This window comes from Mixophyes fleayi, chromosome 7 (genome assembly GCF_038048845.1).
Source record: "Mixophyes fleayi isolate aMixFle1 chromosome 7, aMixFle1.hap1, whole genome shotgun sequence".
NCBI lineage: Eukaryota > Metazoa > Chordata > Amphibia > Anura > Limnodynastidae > Mixophyes > Mixophyes fleayi.
Window position 1 is genome coordinate 110,726,446 of NC_134408.1, and position 17,053 is coordinate 110,743,498.

Sequence of the window (17,053 nt, forward strand, 5' to 3'; positions counted from 1 at the left end):
TTGTTTCATATACAGGTATGGTGTAATCATATTACCAGTGTGTACATCAGATATACAAATACACACATGCACATTATGGTTCTGTGCAGTTGTACATGGATTTCTATAATACCATTCACTAATCCACATACCTATACCTTTTTATGAATTCATATAAAACTTAAATAATAAGTTCTTCCATCTTCCATTTTTCCCCTTTAAAGTAAGCTTAATAGAAGCAAATGGTCAATTTTCTAAACGGATTCATTTCTTGGTTAGATACACTCTAGCAGAATGTATCTAATGGTACCTAGATCTATAGACTATTGTTTTCAATGGGAAGGGGGGCATATACAGTGCTCTGCATGCAGTATGTCTGACTCCTGTTACCACCTTCCCGATGTCAGTGGTTTTCAAACAGAAACATGTTTTATTTGCTACAAATTGGAGCAGAGTATGCTCAGATTTACCCATTTTGTCTCTATTATAATTCATCCTATTGCTCCATATACTTATTCCTTAAAAAATGATTTAATGCTATGTGTGTGTGTGTGTGTGTGTGTGTGTATATATATATAAATATATATATATATATATATATATATATATATATATATATCTGATTCACATAATGGCCTATATTGTAATCTTAAAACCAATTACCCTGCCTGTTGCCCCGTGTTATGACAGTCCATTCTGTGTGTACTGCTCCATAACCTCACTCCTGCTATTGCTCTAACCTCCTATCAATGTTCTGCTCTTCATCCCATTTCCACACACAAATAATAAAAGGCAAAATTGAAGCAAACATCTTAATTTATTGACACAGCCCAGCAATGCCTCTCTGTCTCACTTTTCAACTTCTATAGTTTGAAACGTGCACCTCAATATGTCATATTATAGTGAGGAGCAGAGGAATTTTATATGGTGCACAAAACACTGCGAAAACGAAGACATGTACAGTCATTATGTGATGGAATCACAGCACTAAATCACACAGGGCTGGTGTTCTGGATCCAGCTGATTTATTATCACTGTACATACTCTCCTATAGCCTCTGAGAAGGCATTGGGTATGCAGTCCCAGATCTTTAATTTCAGATTCTGGAAAGGCTTGTTAGGCGAGAAAACGGAAATCAAGAGATAAGGAGAAGGGAAACACAGCTGAGTCGAAACAGTATAGAAAAGATGAACAAAGAAATATACTTGTTAAATTAAATTTTTACATTTCCCTCCATCCACAATTCTTACGGTGACTATTAATATTAAGATCTGAAACAAAACCACTGATGCACCATTGTACTATAACAATTGTGTGTAAATAGCTGGGTTGCTTGTTTTAAAAATATCCCATTCATTGAGTACTGTTTGTACATTGTGCTTGCACAGCTACTAATCAGATATTTGTCATTTGACATGTATATGTTCAGTATTATATCTGATAAAGAACTTTTCCAGAAATGGAACAAAGTATTATACTTGTAGATTAACCCTAGTGAGATTTAGGCTAAAATACAAACTTTTACTGGAAAATTTATTGCAACTTTCACATATACATTTGTAACGGTTGGAAGATAACTTTTTACTTGTGATAATTTTGTCAGAAGCCAGTTAACCTACTGGTATTTTTTGGGAGTGTGGGAGGGAACCGGAGCGCATGGGGAAACCCACAAAATCACGGGTAGAACATACGAGCTTCACAGATAGGGCCCTGGTCAGAATCAAACCCATGGCCTTAGCGTTGTGAGGTAGCAATGCTAACTACTGTGCCACCATGCTGCCTGCTCCACTGCTACCACAATCCCATTCTTAATATGCTAAATGTGCCTCTGCTCACATTTGCCCAGGGTTGCATCAAATCTAAAAGTATCCCTAGCTCTACTCTTTAGCCTATAGGAAAATTCAAAATTTTGATGATTACCACTGTTACCGGGATTATACTGCAGTGGATGGTAGGGAGAAGAAGATGCACATATATATGTGGAATGACACTTGAAAGGCAGGCCTCTGTGTGTATATACTGTGTGTGTGTGTGTGTGTGTGTGTGTGCGTGTGTTAGGGTATGATCATATGTTTCTCTATGGCTTACCTATGAGATGTTAGCACCACAGAACATTTGTTCTGAACTTCTTCAGTGATGATCTTCCATAGATGCCTTTTTGTTTTTGGGTCCATTCCTGAGCTTGGCTCATCCTAAGAGAAACAAAAAATTAACTAAATATATATGAGCAAAGAAAGGATAACTCACCACACTAGGCATTAGCTAAATCATTGTGTTTTCAGCAGTCAGGTTTACGAAAAGTTGGAAATTCTAAGTGTTCCATGTTGGGGAAGGCAGCAAATGAAACCATAGCTAACCAATCACAACTCCTCTTTCCCAAGATGACTCCTCACAAGCACACTAACTACAGCAATTGTGCAAAGAGTTCCTGTCACCAACATTTCTGTAAAATCCTGACATAGTATTGTTTCTTAATTGATTTATTAAATACACCTATTTTCCTGTGCAACTTGGATCTGCGCTTGTTGAACTTACCAGTATCATTTTTAGCTAAAGTGACCCATTCTCGTATTCTGCTTTGAGCTCCAGTGTGTTCAGAACAGAATAGTATTCAAGCTCACTCACTGTGTTAAAAAGGAGTGTTCCACAAGATTCTAATGACTCAAGCTCTGGGTGGTAAGGATAACAGAGGTACTGGTCAGAATAGCATAAAGCTAAGGTTGTTTATATTAAAGAAAAAGTATTAAGATTAACAAGAGTTAACTTAACATGGAGGGGTTTGGTAATCATTAGCCAATCGGTTTTAGAGCTCAGGGTGGAGCTACGCTAGGGAAGGCTTATAAGCGTGGTAAGTGTGACAGTTAGATTTCTCTTGCCTTGGGAAAGTTCCCTGCCCACTCAGCCCCCTTCTGTTTTGTTTGTTTGTTTGTCTATCTGCTTTGCTTGTTGCATCAGCCTCTTTCCTTTCTGAAAGGTCCAGTTGGCGGAAAGCAGTCCAATCAGCGGCCATAATGACACATTTGAGTGGCGTGTTGGGCACTCTTCCCTAACAGGGATGTTCAATTAGTTTACTACCCGCGGGGCGGGGGGGGGGGGGGGGTACCGCTTGGTTGGGCAGGCCTCAGTTAATGACCCAAATATGGTAGAGTTGGGCTCCACCGTCTAGAAGCGTCTCAATGTTTGGTTCAATAAGTTTATGGATATGGCTGAAGGCTGATTGGTCTTGCTCTTTACTGGCCACCATTCTGATTAAAGTTTATTCTTCAATAAATTTTGTGACCTTTCATACGCCAAACAAGTGCCTTGTGTCTTTATTTCATGGTGAAATGGTAACTCTTGGCAAGCAAAATAATGTAAAGGTAAATTTATCAACCGCTAGGTGGATTATGATTATCCATGCACCCACCGCTTAGCTCTGTGTAATGCAGTAACTGGAGGAGTGGAGGCAATCATTAGTTTAGTAAGAGATGCATTGTTGAAATGAAAAAAAAAAAAAAAAATGTCCCCTCTCACAAAAATACATTAGGTTATTAGTGAGTATTTATGATAATGCGTAGACACTTTTGAAAATATTGGACTTGACAGGGACACTTTAGTGCCAAATATGGGAAGATATCATTTAAACAATTTTATTGTCTCGTTTCAAATGACCAGAAATTCCAATAACTCAATTTTGGTATTACTTGGGTTTACGTAATCAGTTTATTAAGTGCATTTCTTATGACGGCACCCAAACAGTATCGTCATCTTTTTTTTTATATATAATTTTTCATTCTTGCAACTAGTTCCGGAAACAGGAAGATCCAAATTGTACGAATACATGTGATTCAGCGTATGTGACACAATCTAAGTTAAATCAGTAAAAAATTCCACAACAAGATCATCTCTGCTGTACAAACATCTGCTGCACCGATGTTTATCAAAATCATTGGGCCTCCTCTTACACAGAGCAACCCTACCAAGTATGTAGAGTTATGGCTACTCTGAGGACATTTTGGAGTGGTTACTAACAGCAACTAGTGACCATGAGAAGCTGAAGGTGCAGACTTGACCAGGCTTTGGAATCTACTATAAATCTGGTATAAACTTGTAACATTAGGTGAGTACCAGTACCTTTTTCATAAAAAAAACAAAACACTGATTTTATAAATGTAGGAAATCCATATTTTAGGATTAAACTAAATACTAAAAATCCTGCTTCAGAAGAGACTTTCCCGAATTCTAAAATAAAACTGGATTTTTTTTTAAACAGGTGCAGAGTGTGTTCTGCTTACTAAAATCACAGACAAATCTTAAGCTTTTATCAGCTTTTATATGAACATTGAAAAGCTGTATTTAATTATTTTTTTTTACTACATGTACCAGGATTCATGATACTAATAATATATGCCCTATATCACAATGCAGAATATTACGAATGTATATAGTAAATGGCAGAATAATAAGTCAAAGCTCCGGGGCTTGTTGTGTGTATTCAGCACTATTGATATCCCTAATGACTTACTGGTCCACTTGGATAGCTGACAATCAATTTGCCTTGATACTTGCCCAAATCAGTGCTGACTTGGTTATATGAATAGCTTGTTGAATAACTTTATCGATATACACAGAACATATGGACTCAAAACTTTACAGAAATTAGCCAATTAGGTGGCCGGATTGTGAATTTGCACAAATTGGTCATCTGTAATTTTCACTGCAGGGAAATGCACCCTAATAATTCAGTAGTCACGTGAATATTGTTGTCCATACCAGAAGGAGAATGGAAGGCTTCCCGATCAGGGCCAGAGCTGTTGAAAGTTTCCTCCTTGTGCCACAGCTGTAGTTCGCAGTTATTTTGTCTTTGTATTGCACAAGCTCTAGTTTTTGAAGTAGCTGGTTGGATACCTATGAATACAGACAGAAGATAAAAATATAAATACAAGTTTCAGGATTCATAGCTTATTATTCTGTACTGCAAACATAGACAGCATGTTGGATTGTTTCCTTAGAAACCAGTTCTAATCATATCTGCACTAGATGCATGGAAGATGGTATAACCGGCCACTCATCTTTCCCATTGGGCACGATGGGCAGGTGCCTGGGGGCCCCACAGGCAAGGGGGCCCCATAGACAGGGCTCTTAAATAAAATAAATAATCCTCCCAAAAAAAATAAAAAATCCTGCAAATATATCTATATCTATCTATATCTCTATCTATATCTATCTATCTATATATATATATATATATAGATATATATATATATATATATATAAAAAAATATATATATATATATATATGATACACATATATAGAAGGTAGGGGCCTCGCTGCACTGCTTTGCCCGGGGGCCCATAATGTTGTTAAGGTGGCCCTGGCTTCTAGTCTACATGTTTGAGAGAATTTAATACATAATTATTTTTAAAGACCTTTACTAAAGCCATGGCCAATTTACTTACTGATTTGATCCATTTTTCTGGAATCCCATGTATTCTTGCATAATAATATAAGTGCTCTTCTCCAGTCATTAATTCATCCAATGCATCCTCCTGAGGACAGTACCCAAAAGATGACCAGTCTGCGTTAAATCCTAAAACATTCACCAGCTCCCTGTACGATAGAATAAGAAGCTGTTTGTGGGTTCGACAAGGACAAAATAATAGCGTGTAGTTATTTATTAGCATCTACTACTTACCCAGTATGGTTTCTGAGTTGTATTTTTCCACCAGATGGTGAAATATCCCCTGTCAGCATCTTAAATGTTGTTGTCTTTCCAGCACCGTTTACACCAAGGAGCCCAAAACACTTAAATGATAGAAAGAGCATAGTTCTTTTTAATACTTATATCCTGAATAACTATGTAGTATGTGCATTGCAGAGACAATGAGGAATCAAGAGAATCATAGAGCAAAAGCAACACACACACATAAAATATATAAATATGATAAATAGGTTTGCTGCCTTTCAATAGCAATATATTTAATTCTATAAACTTTCTCATTATTAGATGTTGTGGATTGGGGTCTAGCAATGGTCGTATATTTATTGCCGAGACAAGACCTATATAACTTACTTTTAACAAACATATACAAACAAGCAATCTCTGAAATATTTACAGGCCTTTTATAATACTACTTGCATTCATGTCAAGAGATTTATTCTCATGCAGGAAATAAACTAATGGAACTAACACAGAAGTAATTTAAAGCCGTGAAGCTTATTTCAAACATTACGGGCCTGATTCATTAAGGAAACGAAGGCCAAATAAAGGAGTAAATCTTCTCCTGGACAAACCACGTTACACTGCAAGGGGTGCAAATTACTTTATTATTTTGCACATAAGTTAAATACTGGATGTTTTTTCATGTAGCACACGAATACTAGATAGCTTTATTTTTACACTGAAATTTAAAGTTAATCTAGGACATGCCCTACCCCAACTATAAATCTGCCATCACTTTTAAATTTACCTCCCCCTCCAATGCAACATGGTTTAGCCAAGGTGCAAAGGTAATCTTTTTTTTTTGTTTACTTTCCTTAATGAATCAGGCGTTACATGTTTTGGATCTCCTATGGGCTTTTACGTGATTACTTATTTCTTATTGTTTATGTGTCATAAATCCAGAGACCTTTTATTTCTGATATCAGATAAGCACATTTAAGCACTTTAACATTGGCTATTTGAATATAGTTTTTTTTTTACAATTTAAAGGTATAATACATACATATTTATTTATCATTTAATGGTATTGCCTTAACACACTATATACATGTTTTTTTATTGCTTTGTATATGTTCAGTCAGTCATCAGGTTTATACATTTTCATATTTCCAGATGAAGATCTGGAAAGATCTAAAACATGTACACACCTGATCTAAACATGTTGTATGTTCTTGTGTAGAACACTGTGATAGTTACCTCTCCGGCTGGAATACCCAGGCTCATATTGTTGACAGCAATCGCATTTTTGTTGACCTGGTGGAAAATTTTGGTAAGACCTTTTAACAGCAATAGATCTTCATCCACTTTGTCGGTTTCCACTCGTTCTCTCTCTGCTACAACATCTTCATCCTCTTCAGGGTCTTTCACTATAAGTCTGGGGTTCTTCATACAGGTTTTCTTGATGAATGATCTGGTGCATAAAATAAATCCAATCTATAGTCAGTTGGCTTTTAAAAACTTTTGTTATTAAACGGTTAATCTATGTGAGACCTCTTTGCAGGAGAGCAACCATAGTGTATATTTTATTGATTACATGTTTGTTCTCGTCATCATCATGAAGTTTTATATATAGGGCGCCTCAGATTCCTAAGCACCAGACAATCATCAAACAGATATGACATATATTGAACACAATAAGCATAATAACAGATACGTGAATACAAATAATCATAATGAAAAATACATTAATGCAACACTGCAAGATAGCAGCGTGATGTAGAAATAAAAGAATAGGCAGTGAGCAAACAATTACAGCGAGCATAGGTACAGATATGAATTCAGTGTGTGTGTGCGTAAACACGCAGCATAGCGCTCACACAAAATTCAGCATAAGACATGTCTGGGACACATGGGGTAGACGGAGAGAGGATCCTGCCTGTAAGAGCTCTCACAGCTCTATAATTATAACATACAGTATATGTAGCACACAACTCCGATCTGGAGCATGACGAGACTGGCAGGAGACATTGTATACGGTAAGTAAATAATAAACCATAAATATTAAGTTATGTTATTTCTTTGGGTCTTATCGTTAACATAAAACTTCTTTCTACCATATTTGTGAAATAAATCCAAAGGGCCAGGTTTGGGTTCTACTAGTGGATTTAAGGCTCCTTTAAGAACATTATTCCTGCCGAAACTAAAAGAAGTATTTCATAATTCATCACTAAATAACATTTTGGAATAGCCGTCACCACAGTACAAAAGTGGTGACTTTTAGACCTTATTTCTTTCTAAGTAACAGAAACTCAAACATTGTAAATATTAGCACTCATATTGCTTCTGTGCCAATGATTTTATATTCTTATGACTATAACAAAAGACAAAATATATAATAGTTATTTTTGTTAGTGAAACAAGTACTTGTCAGAGATGAGCACACTTACTTTATACTGTAGATGATCCCATCATTTATCAGCAGTCTCAGTATAAAGCAAAATGTTCCTTGAACAAACATGGCCACAAACATGTAGCCCAAAATGTCCATGCTGAAAACATCCACCTTGGTATCCGTTCCATAGATGGCCAACTGATCATGTATAGCTTGTTGTTGAGACAGCTGAATCAGCCCGTATCCAAAGCAGAACTGAGGGAAGATCTTAAAAAGGTTTACGAGGACATTGTAGGTGCTATTTAGGCGCTGTAAAGGAATAACAGACATGATGTACATAAATATCTTTAATATATGAAATAAAGAATTTCAGTCAATTCAATGTGCACTTTAGATGAAAAAACACATTTACCAACTGTTTTAAAGGGTTTTTTACACTATATAAATTTAAATATATATTTTAATCCTCCCCTGCCTTAAAATAATACTAGTACCACTAATACCATTTATTGTACTGACATGTCCTAGCAGTGACATATAACTGGTACACCGAGTTTGACAATCCATTGGTCTCTTCAGAGCTGGAGAGATCCATTAGCTTTAATAGACAGCTGGCTGTTGGTTGGAATGACAGGACCCTTCTCAATGTATCAGATGGTCCCAAATGTGTCACCCTCCACTAAACTACTTTTATAGGGAATTTTAAAAAATATATATTAGAGTGGAAACCCCTTTAAACCAATGCATTTTGCATGGCTATTGTTCCAGTTGAATGAATAACAAATTAAAAACTGTAAAACATGTTGTGAATGATGTATAATTATGATATAAGGCAGACTTTTCTATCTAGGTATGGTAGTTCTCTCACCAACTCTTCAGTATGTCCACTAGAGAACATGGGAATGTCTAGTCCAGTAACAATGAAAACAATAGTGTAGGGAGAGCAGAAAGGTGTTGGTGGTATGGGATACAGTTATTAGGAGGTAAGGTAGGGTACTTTGTCGTCAGAATAATGAATACTGAACAATTGTCTCCAGGTTGCTCTGGTATGTTGTGGATCAGGTCAATAGATTGTTGGGAGGGGCTGAAGAAGATGCAGTGGTCATGGTGCATATTGGTATCCATGACAGAGTTAGAAGTAGATGAATGATCCTCAAAAAGGATTTCAGAAAATGAAAGTGTAAATTTAAAGCAAGAAATTCCAAGGTGGTATTTTCTGAAATACTACCTATGCCACAAGTGCCAAGTGAAAGACAGAAGGACCTTATGGAGGTGGCTGAAAATTTTAAGTCATTACCGAAAGAGCCGCTGAACTCTCATGAGCTGCTTCTATTCGATGACATAGTCGCAAATGGGTTTGAAGAAACCGCAATGAATGTAAAGTGATAGGATGTTAATTAGCGTGACATGGGTCAAATAATGATAAGAAATTAGGCAGGGAGGGGAACAACAGTTATAGCGGAATGAAGACAGACAAGGGAACGGGCAGTGAAATAAAAGGGCTTACATAAACATGGGAATAGACAAGCTTAAACAAAGAGGTAAGGGGGATCAGACAAGAGACATGGGGGTAGAGGCATACAGACACTGGTATAGAGGATGAAATCAGGGGACAGACAAGAAGCTTGAGGCAGATGAACACACATATGAGACATGGGAACGGACAGGTAAAGGGGCAGGCTAGGAGATTAAGAGTGCCAACTGAGAGATAAATTAGTTTTCTTTTGAGGAACAGAAGAGACAAAGGGGGAAAGAATGAGACAAAGTCAGGAAACCTTTGGAAGGCAAATCAAGGGGACACTGGGTAGAAGAGAAATGGAAGAGGCAAAGAGGCAGGAAAATGGACAGGCAAAAGTCTGTTAATGAAGGGATTGGAATGGTTAAATTAGAAAGAGGGTACAAAAAATGTGCAATGTTTTACCGTCTTCTGAATCAGTGAAGTTACAATTTATAAGTATATTAAGTTGGACTCTATGGACCAGTGTATTTTTCAACTTTACTTATTATGTAATAATATCTGGTTTACGCAATATTAGCTGTAGATGTGCTATTTTTAAATGTACATGTTGAGGATATCTTCAGTTTATACCCACGATATGCAGCTGAACTAGGGCTTTGTGGTTTTAATTTTCTTTCTCCTGAGTACACACTTTTATTCATGGGAACTCCATCCTGTTAATCTGAGCTTGGGAAAGATTTTAGGTACAGGTTTGCTTTTAACATTAGTGCCTTCTTGCAGTCTACAAATACTACTCATTACAGCAGCTGATACACAGCTATACATCATATATGTCTCTTTTGTAATACCATCGGCATAAGATTTATCAAGTACTGGGAACAACTCACCAATTCCTTTAATATTCCACTGGGATCATTTATCAAATGTGTCTAGAAAATCCCACCACCATATAATCTATCTACAGGATGAGAACTTCGGGGAGATGTGCTCATTGGATAATTCTAGGATAGGATACTTGTTTGATATGTTTGAGTTTTGGAGAAGAATAAATAGCAATACATAGTACAAAATACAATTGATGGGTCTACAACATGTAAACATTTGTGAGCAGGATGAGTGAGATGCTGAGTCTGCAGATGGGAAGTGAGAAGAGGATATACAAAGAACGGTCAATATAAGATATGCAAGTTATTAAATATAGTGGAGTGATAGAAGATTTCCACTGCAATACACTAGTGGTAGACAGGCATCGGGAGCTTTTATGGAGAAGACAGAAAATTATAAATATATACATTTTGAAGTCGGGCTGAAGTTGTGTAAGAGACAGCATGCTCTAGATGCAAAGGAAAGGAAAAAATATACCTTGATGTACCCCATCTCTCTTTACTGTCAGGTCAAATATAGAGCTTAATAAAGTGCTACTGGAGGAACTGTGCTTAGGGGACAAGTGACAATAATGACAGAGTGGCTAATGGATTGCACTTCCAAAGCTCATATTGTTTAAATTGCTGTGCTAACAAGACAAGTGATCAAAGAAACTGAGAGAGTCCTACATTATTCTATAAATTCTGTAAAGGTCTTGTAGACTTCTAAAACGACTAACATTTTTGGGGGGGTCCTTCTTCACACCTGAAAAGCTAATGCAGATGATGCAATCTCAAAATTGTTATTCAATGTCATATATTCTTCTATATTGTATACTCAAGAAACATTACAAAACATTGTCTGACAATTCATTTTATTAGCATGGACGTAAATACCTTGTATCCATCGCTGGTTTCGTTATAATTTTGCAAGAGCATATAAACTACTGAAGAAGAGATGATGGTATTGATGCCGATCAACAGATTGATGCATACATAGGTAATAAAAGCCATGCCAGCGTTCTTGAAGGCCCCTGCTATCAGGTACATCCATGTGAATGTTGCATAACTAAAATACAGAAATTCAGATTACAGTATAATGTTCCTTGGAGTTAGAGGTAATTTTATTTATTTGTCCTGTCAACTTACCCAAACAAAATAAATAGTAGGGATACTCCTGCTAAGTTGGGATAATTGTAGAATGCTGGCAATTTAAAGACTGCTATCATTGCTATGGAAAGTGCAACGGGAATGAGGTAGAAGGCCTGGGGAAGAGAATATAGAATTTGTCGGTCATACACATATTAACCTGATCATTATATCATATTGCAGTGGGGTGTTTATAAAAACGGGTGCACAGTAAAAAGGTATTGTAACCTTTAGGAACCTACCAGATTCTGTGATTTTTCTGTTTCATTTTCTAAATGCTACTAAACATCTGGTTGCTGTGGATTCGTCCTGTGCACAAGTTTTCTTAAATGTTCCAGAATTGGTTTATTGTACTGTGCTCCTCAGACATACACATTTTATAGGACAAGCAAAACCACATCACATATCTCTGCAGTCAGTGGTAAACCTTTAGCTCATAAACATGTAGAAGTAATGTCAATATCAAGCAGTAGATTAAGATGATGGGACGTATGTATGTCCCAATGGGTCTTAACAGCATAGATTTTTTTTCCCCCTCAAACAGGAACTTTTTTCAGTGCAAACAGATGCATCTCCGTGCAACAGGTTGTGTGATATCCTTATTTTGTGAGGTTTGTACTTCATTTCTCAATGCTAACATTTACTTCTACACTCAAGACATTAGGATTGTAACTCATGTCAGGTACTTTTTCGAGCAGCTGTGTGTGCTCTGATGATTCCGACCCGGCTGCCTAGCATCTAGTTGCTAAGCAGCTGGGACGTATTTCTTACGGCCACTCTTGCGGTTATGCGATCCTCTTATCATATCCCTGCACAGGGACTATTTTCTGGTAGAGCCCTGTGATTGGCCACCAGTACTATAAATTGCAGGGTCTTAGCCTCCCTGCCGGTGATAGCGTTTGTTCCTGCATTCACGAAGCCTGCTATTTTGTGCTATTTTGCTGCTGTTTTCTACTCCTGACCATCTGTTGTTATACCTTTCCTTGCCTGCTGCCCATCTTGACCTAAATGACTGGGCCTCCTTGCTTGCTGCCATCCCTGTCCTTTGACTAGTCTCTGATTATCCTTGCTCACTGCCTGCCATCCAATGTTTATTTCAATCCACCAGTCTCTACACACCTTTGCTACCTGGCACTTCAAGATATATTACTACTACTCTGAGCTCAAGTCCTGGGGGCATCCGAATACCTGTGAGAATATCGTTCTCTATGGGAAAAGGTGGCTTGCTATAGCTGAAGACGTCTTACAAATCTTGTTCTAGGAATTCATCTGGTGTCCAGCAGTAGCCATTACACATACATGTCACACATTTAGTATTTTTCAGTCAAGAATAAAGGTAATTGTGTACATTTTCTGAAAATTATGCAATCTCAGTGACTAAACAAAACTAATTTGCAATCTGCAAAAAGTGGACCTGAACTATATTATTTACATGAGTGCCCCTATTAGTCCACTTAGCGCATTGCACAGTGAACATCCATTTCACAATCTTTGAAACTGTCCCAGGAAAACTGATTTGTATCGAGCTGTAGCTAACCTACCAAAAATGCCTCACTTCAACTACAACTATAGCTCCTATTCCTATAACTATTACCTTACATAAAAAAAGCAAGTGGTATGTTTTATCGTTAAATGCTGTGTCTGTTTAATGTTTTTTTAAAAAAAATGGGAGACTTCTTTTCATTATATACATTGTACAAATCCAAAAATGTATGTCCATCTGCGGAAGACTCAGTGTGGACTTCCTATGTTCCTCTCAACTTTATTTCATTTTTATTTTTGTGTCCCAATGATGCTCAGTCAGCAGATTATCTTCTCTAGCTCATAAAGTGTAGAGACAGACACATGACAAATGACAGGGACCCTTCCTTCACTGATCTTCTTAGTAATACAACCAGTCACTGACAAATCCAAGGTCAGTCATGGAGTTTTGGCTGTGACTGGGCCTATTAGGGTTAATGAGGTGTAAGAGACAAGTAATGTAGATACAGTAGCACAGACTACGTAGGATGACTGGATACATGCGATTTTGCTCTGAATGCAGCTTCACTTTCTTACAAGTGTATAAGACAGCTGTCTGTGCATGCATGTCAACGTGGGGAACATTACACTGTGTGTAGGGCAGGACTGCAGGCAGAGTCAGGTGACAAAACACTAATCAGGTTACCGATGCTAAATGTAAAAATATAAACATTACTAATTTCCTGATGACAAAAAAAAGCGCACTGCAATTTTTGCAGACTTCCCTCAGTCGGGTATTTTGCACTTTTCTAACACCTATTGTTTTAGACTATATAACCTATGTGGGTTTCCAAAAACAATCATATCACGATTGCTAAAAATCGTGTAACAGGAATTGCTCACGTCATTCATAAATGTGATCCTGGTATCCGTACCACTTCTGAGAATTACTTCATTTGAAGACTGGCTTGGCAATTCATCTCCTGCATTGTGGCTATATACATCCCTTCAGTGGCGGAGCTACCATTGGTGTGGCAGGTGAGGTGTACCGGGGCCCATGGAGATAATAGGCCCTATTGCCCTCCTCCCCGCCTCCCTAAACCGGGGCCCACAGCTAGTTCCGCCTCTGCATCCCATGGTTTATTAATTATTTTGTAAATCAATCTGTACACTTTTAGTAATATGTACAAACACACCCTCAGACACGCACACAAACAAGTGTGGGACCTTTTAATGAGGTTTTATAAAGAATGTTTTTAATTTGGAGTTTTCTGGATGCGGGCGTTTCCTTTAATATGAAGCAGCATACCTAAAATCTACAAAAATACATTTAAAGACCTCTCTGTTTTCTCCTTTCAGCCCTTATCATCTCCCTCCTGCCTATTTTATATATCATATTCTCAATGTAACTATAGGAAGAGGTGCTGGTTATATCGCTAATAGAGTTTGCATCACTGACTAATTAAAAAATAGGGCCATTGAAATTTTAGTGTTTAGCAATGGAATAAAATTCTCCTATTTGAGGATGATATATTTGAGGATGAAAGATCCACTTAAATTTGACTGTAAGTAATAATTTTATATCTGGCAACAATTAATCATTTGTTTAGGTCATTTGACAAAACTAGAAATCAGATATTAAAGTTAATAAGAAGAATCCTTAATTTTACCAATTATTGTCTTGAATTTGGAAACAAAACAAATATTTACCAAGTCATAGAGGAAATTTGTCACCCAGTAGCAGACCTCCCCCACTCCGGCGATGTGCTGTAGCCTCTTTGACCCATTGTCATACTCTTTTACAATGTAGGTAGCAAAACTTGAAGTTGTGATAGAGTAACCGACCAGAACAGAGAGAGCCACCAGCATGTTCACCATGGTATTGGATCTGGAAAGGAAAAATAATGAGTATCAGGGATGGAAGCGTGTCCACAGCAGATGGAAGCTGTACAAATCTTGGGCTCCTTCGTCTCTCGGCTACAACTTATGAATAAAATACAGAGAGCAATGCTACGCAGTTGTTACAGAGATAAATAAGGGAGCCTGGAAAACCAGACAGGTAAATATATCTTCTGCATTACTGCGGCACGGCTTTTAAATTATGAGTGTGACCACAATACCCAGAAACATATTAAAGCTCTAACAGAAAGCAGATTTTCTAGAAATCTGAAATCCCAAAGGAACATGAGACAACATAAAAGACTACAACATATTTTATGTGAAAGTTGATTTGTTTGTGTGCAAGCTTTGCAGCTAGATTCTTTTTTTGTGCCTCTGATTTTCAGTTTCCAGTGATTTGCACATAACAACTCATTTGCTGTTCAATAATTGGCTAACAAGTGATCTGCAATCCCCCAGAGAGTTTATCTAAAGACTTTGCTGCATTTGTCTATCTAGGTCTTGAGGGCACATTTATCATAGGGAAAAAGCCCTATGGTCAGCGAAAACTGTTGTTTCTGTCAGTGACAGGGCTTCACCCTATATTACTGCTATCACCAGCGTAGCTCCCACCGGCAACAAACAAGCCTTGCTGCGGTGCAAATACCACTGCAATCCTTGTCCTGTTATTGCCATCTCAGGATGACTAGAACAGAAAAAAATTATGGAAAATTATTTCATTTATGAAAAAAAGCATTTTTCAATAAGCATTTTTTTTTTAAATATATATTTTTTTATATATTTTATTCTATTTTCTTTTTTTACTAAGTGGAACTGAAAGCACAAGTATGGGCATTCAGCTCTAGCCAGGTCACACATGCTCACATCCCATTAGACTGGCCCGGGGAAGTGTTAAGTTAACTGTTACCGCTCTGGGCCAGTATAACAGAGGTAATTAAGTATCGCTCACCTGCCCTGGCGATCTTTTATTGCTAATAATGCATCGATAGGTGATTTCTTTTTAGACTATTTTTTGAAAGTATTGAGAGCATATAAAACAACTGAATTGGAAACATAGATATAGCCTCAGCGAACAAAAGACTTATTCAAACAATACTTATAGTCATGATAACAATAAAAGCAACAATAAGGTAACCAAGTACTAAAATAGGAATTTTTTATTGTGATTAAATATCGCCCGTATCACTGCATAATAATAAATACACCCCTTGGTCTAAAAAGCTGAACTGTTCTAAAAACTGGTGTTTAGAACATGTCTGGGGGGTTTGATATCCAGTCTGTGATGGACAGAGACTGCTGTGCTAGTCAGTTCAGTAATAGTTAGAGATGCGCATGTTAGCTGAGCCTAATCTAAAAGAAAGAAATGAGAATTGTGTTGTAGGACCTGAGTCATTAAGGAAAGTAAGGCAAAAAAGGAATGTTTTCTCCAGGACAAACCATGTTACACTGCAAGGGGTACAAATTAGTTTATTATTTTGCACATAAGGCAAAAACTGTATTTTTTTCCATCTAGCAAACAAGTACTTGATAGCTTTATTTCTACACCATACTTGCCGACTTATGGCAGCTGCCATGGGGAGGTGTGCGGGGCTCAGAAATTCGCATAATTTTGGCCTCGCCCCGTGACGTAATGACGCAAACGCTTCATTTTACAGCCCAGGGCGGGGCCAAATGCCACGATTCTCAGGGAATCGCGGCATTTTGGCTTTACTTCTCCCCACTTCACTAGGAAGTGGGCAGATGCGGGAGGCTGCCATACTCTCCCGGATGTCCGGGAGACCCACCCGGAATCCGGGAGTCTCCTGTACATTCCGGGAGAGTTGGCAAGTATTTTCTGCACTGAAATTTAAAGTTGATCTAGGACATGCCCCATCCCAAATATAAATCTCTCCCCACATTTTAAATTTACCCCCCCCCCCTATAATGCAACATGATTTTGCCCAGGTGCAAAGTTTGCTCTCCTTAATGACGTGTATTTTATGTATCACTGTTACATTTTTGCCTTAGTATGAACACATCAAAATTTCTGCTGTAAGCCCCCTCAAATAGGTCCTCTGTATGTTGTACGTAAATATATTACTATATTATCCTTTACGATTTGTAAAGCAAAAGTCATAATCAGCAGTGGCTATGTTCTGTTCTGTACTTTTAGTAACAACATTTAGTTATCGTCTTCTCAGGGCTGGATTTGTAATTATTGACACAAGCC

General features: G+C 37.5%; 1 protein-coding gene across 1 annotated transcript in view; it reads right to left on the reverse strand.

The window, feature by feature from the left end:
* The window catches only part of ABCA12 (ATP binding cassette subfamily A member 12), an 87,056-nt gene that overhangs the window by 12,112 nt on the left and 57,891 nt on the right, over positions 1-17,053 (reverse strand). The window contains exons 33-41 of the mRNA XM_075181383.1: positions 14,656-14,833; positions 11,485-11,600; positions 11,233-11,404; positions 8,069-8,322; positions 6,879-7,092; positions 5,655-5,764; positions 5,419-5,569; positions 4,732-4,866; positions 2,068-2,171 (exon numbers count right to left, since the gene is read on the reverse strand). Coding sequence (XP_075037484.1) covers positions 2,068-2,171; positions 4,732-4,866; positions 5,419-5,569; positions 5,655-5,764; positions 6,879-7,092; positions 8,069-8,322; positions 11,233-11,404; positions 11,485-11,600; positions 14,656-14,833 — 1,434 coding nt within the window. The remainder of the gene's footprint in view (positions 1-2,067; positions 2,172-4,731; positions 4,867-5,418; positions 5,570-5,654; positions 5,765-6,878; positions 7,093-8,068; positions 8,323-11,232; positions 11,405-11,484; positions 11,601-14,655; positions 14,834-17,053) is intronic.